General features: G+C 46.2%; 1 protein-coding gene across 1 annotated transcript in view; it reads right to left on the minus strand.

Annotated features, from left to right (window-relative positions):
• Window positions 1-4272: 4272 nt before the first annotated feature.
• The window catches only part of LOC101345707 (cystatin-13-like), a 37671-nt gene continuing 31761 nt past the window's right edge, over window positions 4273-10182 (minus strand). The window contains exons 2-3 of the mRNA XM_004376474.1: window positions 5637-5750; window positions 4273-4356 (exon numbers count right to left, since the gene is read on the minus strand). Of these exons, the coding sequence (XP_004376531.1) occupies window positions 4273-4356; window positions 5637-5750 (198 nt within the window). The remainder of the gene's footprint in view (window positions 4357-5636; window positions 5751-10182) is intronic.

The following is a 10182-nucleotide window of genomic DNA, read 5'->3' on the forward strand; positions in this document are numbered from 1 at the left end:
CAGCTGATAATCCCCGCCCCCAGCACCTGTGTCTCCCTCCTACTCAGCCGGGGCTTCTGCTATGCCAGAGCAGGTACAGCACGCAGGTGTGGGACAGGTGAAGTCCTGAGGATGGACTCCATCGTGGGGATAAATGTCCCATGCCCAATCACAGTCCTGCCCCCACATGATTCTCAGTGCGCCCCAGCACGATAAACCACGTTGCCCCGATGGTGGCCTCCTTCTCGGTCTAATGTTCCCATTGTGCTTCCTGGGGTTGTCTCCCAAATAAAACCCTGCACCCAGCCCTTGTTCTGGGTCTGCTTCAGGGAACCAAACCAAGCTGGTGTCAGAACAGCTTCCTGGACTTCGTTCTCCACCAAGACAGCCAGGGAGGGGTGTCTACAGAACGTGAAGTGCGGGTAGGGCCGGGGTGAGAGCCAGGCCTGGCCCTTTCCGCTGCTGGCCGGGTGGGCCTGGCTGCAGATCCTTCTCCCCTTAGAATCTGGACCCTACACTGCCCTGCCCTGCCTCGTCCCGGCTTTGAGTAAATTTATCTGTCCTCTAGACCCCCCCCACCCCCTATCCTGTCTGCTCCCACCTCTGGCCATGCTTATACACGTGGCTCAACCAGCAGAAAGCAGCTTAGAGCAGGGCCCCTTCTCGCCCTGATTCCAACATGGGTTTTCCAAAGAGGTCCCCCATCCCACTCTGGAGTCGTTTCCAGGCAGCTCCCATGGGGGGCAGTCTCCTGGGGGTCAGCCCAGCAGAGGGTGATGTGTCCCCTGACCCTTTGGGAGCAGACGTCTCTCTGTTAAGGGGCTAGGGACAGAGGCCAGCAACACCGGCAGCCAGGACGCTGGCCCTGGGTGCAGCGCACTAGTTCCTGTCTCCCTGAGATTAAGCTGTGTGCTTGCTCAGTGTGCGCCTCAGAGGGTACCTCCCTGCTGTCGGAGGTGTGCTGGTCACACTGTCTCCAGGGCCCTGAAGGGCGTGTGGTGTTGGGCGGGTCTAGTGTTGGGGGACCTGTCCTTGTGGGGAGCCCTCTCCTCCTGGCCTGTCCGCCCATGCGTGGGGGACCCTGGGGGATGGGAGGGCTGTCCTGAAATGCACACAGGGACCTCTCTCAACTGCTGGGCCCTTCCCCTGTGTGCTCTCAGCCACTTCCCACTCTCCAAATCTCCACTTAGCGCCTGGGCTCAGAGTCCCCTCGCTCTCCTAGGAAGACCTGTGGGACTGGCTCCCCAACCAGTCTCAAGGTCGGGCAAGGAGCATTTCTGCTTCAGGAGGCACATTTTAGACTCTGTCTTCTCCTTTTCCTCTTTCACAATCCCTTGTGAGCCCCGGACAGAGAATGAGGTTCTGCCAAAGCCACCTCTCTGTCGTCCGTTTGTTCTCTGAAGAGCAAGTCCCTGGGGAGGAGGTGGAGGGGTGGGATTCAGGGTACTGTATGGGCTGACCTGCCCTAGGTGGCTGAGTCGCCAGTGAAGGTGAATCAGGGACCAGATGTCCTCACATATGGGTTCCCCAGCCCTGCATAGAAATGTGCCACCTGCTGGCAAATAAATACTCCAAATCTCAGTGAGACAAGAAGTAGTTTGCTTTACCCAGGGGCCAGTGTCTTGCTTGCTGTTCTTGTTGGCCTCAGTAAACATAACTGTCTCTGGCCTGAGTGTTCATTCTGACTCTGAGGCGACATCAGAGTCAGCAGTGCAAGTCCGTGTTGAAGTCTTACACGCTGACCAGGACACTACTGATACTAAACCAGCTGTTTTAGGCTGTTACCTGACCTCAGCTGACATTTGATGTGGAGCAATACAATTTGGCGAAACCATAGGTGTTATCGATTAGATGAAAACAACAGATCCAGGTGTTTAAGCACCCATGTCTCTCCAGGTGCTCAATGGTGCTGTCTGGGCTCAGGGGTGAATGCCCTTCTCCACAGGCTGCCCGTGGGACCAGTGAGGCTGACCGACTCTGGCTACAAAGCAGCCTGGAAGTACAGCTGCACTTCCATTGTGCTTTGAGGTGGAAGGGCCAAGATGGTGGGAGAAGTGAGGTGAACAGATTCTGTGAGTAACAGCATGGAGAGCCACATCCCCAGATGGGGCAGAGGTATTCGACAAGAACTGCTCAGCTGTGTTCCCAGGGCTTTATGAGCACACAGAGGGGGAAGGCCACGTGTGGCGGGGCCCCGATGTATTCCTGCACCTGTCCTTCCTAGTATATGGCAGCTGGCAAGGCCAGCGAGGTAGGTGCAGGTGAAGTGGGCCCTGCTGTTTGACATCACCCTGGCAAGCCCAGCTTCCCTGCACAGTGGACCTGAGCTCCTCTCTTAGGTTGGTTCCTCCAGAAGTCAACCTTGAGGCAAAAATGCATGGGCAAGTGGTGTCTTCAAAGTGATCCCTGAAAACACCAGAAGGGCAATGAAGAAGTGGATCTGGGACAGGAGCAGTATGCAATAAAGGGCGTATAAACCATTGCAGAACTGGGGCTCAATCTTATTGAAGATAACTCAGACACTGGGTACAGCACACCTCGGTGTTATCTCTGCAGGGGCAAGAAGGCTGAGGTATTTATCCTCCAACTTCTGCCCCTGGAAGAGGGCTCCTCCCAGGGGTACTACTCCCCAGCACTTCCACCTTGTCCCTCACTGGCTGAGAGAAAGCCTCAGGCGGAGAGTCTCAGATGCTTGCCGGAGGCCCTGCCAGAGAACAACCATTGTGGGGTGTTAAGCTGTCTGCCAAGATGGCTCCAAGCTTTACCATCTGTCATGAATCTAAGCTAGAAGCTGACCCTTGTGTTATTGCTGACATTTCACTGCTGGCCTCTTCATGCACACCAGTCCTGTCATTCCCACATCCAGACTGGGGAGTGTGCCTCCCTTCTGGTCATGTTATCCTTCTTCATCATCTCAGCCCACATCTATACTCACACACACATAGCTATACACACACATGCACATGCACACACACACATAGTCACACAATACATAGACATACAAACATGCACACACACTCACATACCTAGACATACACAGGCATATACACACACACTCACATACACACACATACATAGACACACACATTGTGGTAGTCAGCTCCAAGATGGCCACCAGTGGGCCTCGTCTCCTGGTCTTGACACCCCTATATTATCTCCTCCTACACTGAGTTAAGGCTGATCTAAAAAAAACATGGTGTGTGACTTCTGAAGCTAGGTCATAAGAGGCATTGTGGCTTACATCTTTGTTTCCTGGAACACTTTCTGGAGGAAGCCAGCCACCATGTCAAGCACTCAAGCAGCCCTGTGGAGGGCCCATGTGGAGAAGCACAGACACCTCCCATCAACAGCCAACACCAATTCATGTAGGGAGCTACCTTGGAAGTGGGTTCTCCAGAACCAGTCAAGCTTTCCGATGACTATCGGCCCCAGCCATGCCTCCCCAAACTCCTGACCTACAAAACCGTGAGAGATATAATTGTTGTTGATTTAAGACACTACATGATGGAGTGGTTTGTCACGCAGCACTAGATAGCTAAAATACCTACTGTGCATACACACTCATACACACACACACTCTCATGTGCACACACATACAAGCACACACATTCAGGCACACACATATATATATGCACTAACATTCATGCACACACAAGCACACCAATGTATACACACACATACAGATGTATGCACTTATACACACACATACATACATACATACCACGTACATACACAGATACATGCACTCATGCATACACATACACACACCACACACACACACATGCACAAATGCAGCCTACTCTCCATGTGCCATCACTGTTGCATTTTCTCTGTACAACACAAAGCTCCAAATGACTGAACTTAAGACCTGTGTCACTGGATGGATCTGGGATTTAAAAGCAAAACACTTCCTAAGCCATTGGATCATATCTTGCTAGGACACCAGGGCAGGGAATTTTCTGTAAAATCCATACACTAAGAAAAACACACTCAAGGCAACCAGGCCTCGGGACCTTGCATCCACCAGCTTGAAGCAAGTGAGTGAGAGCATACACTCAGTTTATCAGTAGCAGAAGGCCCTGCCAGTATATGACTCAGTCAACTAGAAGCGGCTGCCCAGTGCTGTAAAAGGCGCCACACATTCTTAGCTTCAGTCCTGAAGAACACACAAAAAAGCAATTTGGCCACAAAAAATGAAGGGATTGTGTCAGCTATGTTATTTAAATGTCTTGCAAGTATCTTTGCTTCTTCTTTAAAATGCAAGTGAGAGGGGAAGAATGTGCTAGAAGACAATTAGGCATCTTTGCACTGTTTCTTCAGCATATTGAGTTCAAATTTCCAAGGTTTAGATGCAACAATGAAGGTGCAAAAAACCACCTAAAAGAGACAAAAAGAATAATCAGCCTGTATTTTTTAAAAAAATACAGAAAAGTTCCTATTTCCCTGTGCTGAGATTTGGCTTCAAGGGCCTAAGAGGTGGTCAGAGGCTGCCATGCCTTCAGGAGTCCACAGAACTGTTGACCTGACAGTGCAGAGCCAGCTTCACTCACTAAGGTGGATCCTGGTCAAATCACCATCACTCTCATCCGAGCCACCATAAATGCGGCTCTTGCTTGTTCAAACAGAACAGGGATGGAAGCCCAGGGGCTGGTGATCCCTGAGAAAGTCCTGTTTCCATCTCTACGCCCTTCATCCAGCCATGTCAACTTCCCTTTGGGCCACGGAGACCCTACACCGAATGAGAATCCAGTAGGACCTGCCCAGGTGAGGCACCCTAACAAGGATGGGACAGAGTCCTACGCACCTGGGATGAGGGGTCAGAATCTCGCCAGAGACCACAAAGAAAAGCTTGCAGTGGAGAGGGCTGGGAGTAGATACATGGATAGCTTCCCAGAGCCCTTCAGAGTCCAAGGTTAAGGTGACCAACTCATCCTAGTTTGCCTGGGACTTTCCCAGCTTTAGTACTGCAAGTCCCACATCCCAGGAAGCCCCAAGTCCTGGACAAACCAGGATGGTGGGTCATCCTACAAGTTTGCCCCATGGAGAAGCCCTAAGCACAATGAAAAAGATAAACAGCCAGTCTCAACTATTTCAGCAATCCCAGCTGAGGCTGGAATATCACTGACCAGTAGACACCACAGAGGATGGAATCGTTGCCCAGCAGAACCCAGGCCAGATTGCAGAATAGTGAGAAATAATGACTTGCTGTTGCTTTAAGCCACTGTGTTCAGGCAGAGGGAAAGGGAGGGCAGGAGTGGCATCAGCAATAGAAAATGGAAATAGTGTTCCATGTTAAGAACCTTTACAGTCCTGAATATGAGCAGAATATGGTTTTAAAGAGTCCCTGGGTGGTACATAGGGTTAATATGTTCAGCTGCTAACCAGAAGGTTGGGGGTTTGAGTCTACCCAGAGGCACCTTAGAAGAAAAACCTGGTGATCTGCTTCCAAAAAATCAACTTTTGAAAACCCTACGAAGCACAGTTCTACTCTGACACACATGGAATTACCATGAGTCAGAGTCAGCTCTACTGCAACTGGTTATTTCTGTTGTTTAAAAGAAACTAGAAGACAGAAGCAAGGTTGATCCTATCGGTTTTCTCTGTCTGGCACACAAGCTTAACCGGGGCCATCACACCTCCTGATCTTAGGCACCTACCTTTTGCATTTTCGGATCCTGTTGAAATAAGCAGTTTTCATTTTCTCCTGAAATTTTCTTGCACATTGTTCGGGCAATTTTGACTTCAATATAGTACTCCAAACTATCTGTGATCTGTCAATGAATAATTAAAAATTTAGATATCATAAAACAATAAAACCCAAACCAAACCCATTGCTGTCAGGTTGATTTTGACTCACAGTGACCCTATAGGGCAGAGCAGAGCTGCCTCATAGGGTTTCCAAGCAGCGACTGGTGGATTTGAACTGCCAGCCTTTTGGTTAGCAGCCAAGCTCTTTACCACGGTCCCACCAAGGGTCCCATAAAAGAATACACAGTATCAATTGTCACATCTAAAAATAGGCATGTCATTGACTGCGTAGGGCAAAGAATGTCTTGTTTCCCTACCTCCCCTCAGCTCTCTAGCCTATGGTTTACTTGTAAGCAGTTCTGGAGTAAATGGGGTTCTTACCTTGACATCTCTCCTCTCTCCCTTTCTCTCTCTCTTCCTCTCCCTCTCTCTCTCTTCTTCTCCCTCCCTCTCTCTCTTTCTCTTTCTCTCTCTCACACACACAATCACCCATGGTTAAGGAAGTAATTTCCGTACTTTAGTGAGCATCAGAATTGCCTGGAGGTCTTTTTAAAGCAGAGGCCCCTGCGCCCCTCTCTTGCCACTCTTTCTCGGTAGATCTGGGTGGGGGAAAGGGGAAGAATGTGCTTTTCTAACAAGCTCCTAGGCTAAGCTAGTGCTGCTGGCCCCAGGACCCACTCTGAGAAGAACTGGGTTAAGGCATAAGCTTCCAAGGCCTGACACTGGCACAAGACAGAAGGGTCTCTCTGTGTTTGGGTTTCTTAAAGGCAAGGCTCTTTTTTACAGCTTTGTAACCAAACACTACCCTTAGCTGGTTTTCAATTACTTTTTGATTAATGTTTCAGAAGGAGAATCACTAAGTCCATGCTCTTATTACAAAAAGGCAGAGGAAAGATCAAAGTGGCAAAGTGAACCTTCACACAAACCATGCCTTAGGCCCCAACTCACTAAAAATTGTAGAAATATATTGTAAAATACAATAACTAAAAAGCTTTAAATCAAGGAAGGATGTCATCCCAAAATCAAACTCGTTGCCCTTGATTCGAGTCTGACTCATAGTGACCCTACAGGACAGAGTAGAACTGCCCCATAGTGTTACCAAGGAGAGGCTGGTGGATTGGAACTGTCAATCTTTTGGTTAGCAGCCATAGCTCTTAACCACTCCACTGGGACTCTAGGATTGAGGCAGAGCCCCCACAGAGTTGTATTAAAAATCCTGTTTCCTTTGTTGAGCTTCTTCCCCACCCTCCCCAGCTTTGCATTTGAATCCTGCTTTTGCTTTGAGGTTATATGTAAACCCCACTGTGCTTATGTCATATGATTAAGAATGTTGCTGACGTAACTTGTTATGAACTCCCTACTTGTAAACTCTTTTTAAAAAGTAACTTGTTTCCTCTCCCTTGGGGAGCAGTCTTGGCAGCAGCAACTCCAAATGATTCCTTTTCCTTGTGCAATGAAATAAAGGTGTCTTTCCTGTTCTCCCACCTCAGTCTCTCGTTGATTGGCCAATATGAGTCATGCCAAGCAAGAACCTGAGGTTTCTACCCAGTAACATTTCTGGCGAGCCAACCAGGAGTCATCTGCTCGGTTCCTGAGGTGGATCAGACAACAGACAAGCCCTGATGTCCAGGGCCACCAGGAGATTTCTCCTGGAGACCTTGGAGCAGCTCTGGAAACCAATCCACCCAGACACAAAAGAGGGCTCCATGGGAGACACAAAACTTGCTTGGTTGTTTGGTAAGTATCTAGGTAAGGCCTTAGAAGAGTCCCAAGAAGTGGGAGGAATTGACCACTGAGGGCATAAAAGGCTCAGGTACCTGTTAGGTTGGTGCACTGGATTAGGTTGTGTGTGTAAGTATGTGTATCCAGAGAATTCGTAACTTTCAAGGGATCCCAGAATGCAGCCCACTAAGATGCAGCCTTAAGAACTGGGAACAGAGACTCAGACAGACATGGTTCTGGCAGCATGCTTGTCCCTTTTCCTACTTTTGCCTCTTTAAATATATGCTGAATAAAACCTTTCTTTTTGCTTTACTAAACTTTGTGATGTTTTCACCCTACAAGAGTTAATGATGTTGTCGTTGCAGCGATTCTAAAGCCACGAATCCAGTCAACCTCAAGGAAACCTGGACTGCAGAGCAGAAGCCAGCAAAAAAAAACCAAAGAGGTCCTATATTCTGGACCCATGCATTTGTGTTCCACGTCCCTTCGACACCAACAGAGTGAGGGGCCTCAGAAAATGAGCCTCTGCTTATTCTTTTTGTTCTCTTTCTCATGTTTTCTTAAGTTTTGTATGGCATATTTATTTGGAAAACCAGTTGTTTGATGAAGGAGAACCTTTCTTAGATTTTGTTTGATTGTTTGCTTAAGACTGACATTTACTAACTGTTTTGGTAAACTGGAGTTTAGTGTCCGAATCCAGCACTTGAAACATTAAAGAAGTAATTCTATTTCCAAAGAGGTCTGGGTAGCTCTAACCTGTAAAATTCGGGCATGAGTCGACCAGTAAAAGCCATTACGGCAGTCGCCGGTGCTTATCACGAGCATTAAAAACTCCTGTAACAGGATAAAGTGGTCACGAGGCAGGCTAGAATACTAGAGAAAACCTGGGAAATAGTGCTCTGTTTTGCCAGATTCTCAGTGGGAGATGATAGCTCCTGACCTGTTTTATGAGATTCACAGGGAAAAGTGGTAGCTCCATACCTGTTTTATGATATAGTTTCTCAACAAAGAATCACAATATTAAAATTAAAATGATCAGTGGCTACTTTAAAATACTTTCCAATTAAGGAAAGTAATAAAGTATAGAAGTTATAAGTTATAAAATAAGAGGCTAGGTCGCTAGCCAACAGAATGAATTAAGTTTAAAACAAAAAGAATTTGAATTGCAAACTTTCACTTAAAGCACAAAAATTAAAAAAAAGATCACAGAATGGGGGGTTAAACTGAAATAAAAAGGATCATAACAGAGTATTATGAAAAATTATACTCCAACAAATGTGAAAACCTAGAGGAAATGGATACATTTCTAGAAACACACTACCTACCCAAACTAACACAAAATGATGGTGAAAATCTGAACAGATCCATAACAAGAGAAGACATTGAAAAGGTAATAAAAAAAACTTCCAACAAAAAAAAGCCCTGGCCCACCTGGACAGAGCTGGAGAAAAATGTAGAACAAAATTCTACCTCACAAAAAAGATCAGACTTACTAGCCTGACAGAGGCTGGAGAAACCCCAAGAGTATGGCCCCTGGGCACCCTTTTAGCCCAGTAATGAGGTCACTCAGGAGGTTCACCTTTTAGCCAAGGATTAGACAGGCTTATAGGACAAAATGAGAATAAAGGGGTACACCAGCCCAGAGGCAAGGACTGGAAGGCAGGAAGGGACTGGAAAGCTGGTAAAAGGGAACCCAAGTTCGAGAAGGGAGAGTACTGACATATCATGGAGTTATTAACCAATGCCATAAAACAATTACGTGTGCTAACTGTTCAATAAGAAGCTAGTTTGCTCTGTAAACCTCCATCTAAAGTTCAATAAAAAAAAGGTTAAAAAAAAGAAAATGTATAAGTTTTTATTCCTTAGGCAGTTTGGTATGTAGTGTCAAAATAACTACAAGTTTCAAAATAGTAGAAAATAAATTAATGATACTCAGCAATATGAAAGAAAAAAAAAAAGTCCTGGCCGAGACTGCTTCACTGGAGAATTCTACCAAACATTCAGAGAAGACTTACACCAGTACCACTCAAACTATTTCAGAACATAGAAAAGGAAGCAACACTTCCAAATTCATTCTATGAAGCCAGCATAACCCTGATACCAAAACCAGGTAAAGACACCACAAAAAAAGAAAATTGCAGACAAATATCTGTCATGAATACAGATGCAAAAATTCTCAACAAAATTCTAGCCAATAGAATTCAACATCATATAAAAAAAAAAATAATACACCACGACCAAGTAGGATTTATACCAGGTTTGCAAGGATGGTTCAACATTAGAAAATCAGTCAACGTAATCCACCACATAAATAAAAGAAAAGAAAAGAATCACATGATCATCTCAATTGACACAGAAAAGGCATTCAACAAAGTCCAAACACCCATTCCTGATAAAAAACTCTCAATAAAATAGGTATAGAAGGGGAATTTCTCAACATAATAAAGGGCATTGATGCAAAACAAATGGCCTACATTATTCTTAATGGAGAGAGGCTGAAAACATTCCCTTTGACAAGAGGAACAAGACAAGGATGCCCTTTATCACTACTCCTATTTAACCTTGTGCTGGAAGTCCTAGCTAAAGCAATAAGACAAGAAAAAGAAATAAAGGGCATCCAAATTGGTAATGAAGAAGTTAAACTGTCCCTATTTGCAGATGATATGATACTATACATAGAAAACCCAAAAGACTCCATGAGAAAACTACTGGAACTAATAGAAAGATTCAGCA

The sequence above is a fragment of the Trichechus manatus genome, unplaced genomic scaffold (genome assembly GCF_000243295.1).
Source record: "Trichechus manatus latirostris isolate Lorelei unplaced genomic scaffold, TriManLat1.0 scaffold00042, whole genome shotgun sequence".
NCBI classification, from domain to species: domain Eukaryota; kingdom Metazoa; phylum Chordata; class Mammalia; order Sirenia; family Trichechidae; genus Trichechus; species Trichechus manatus.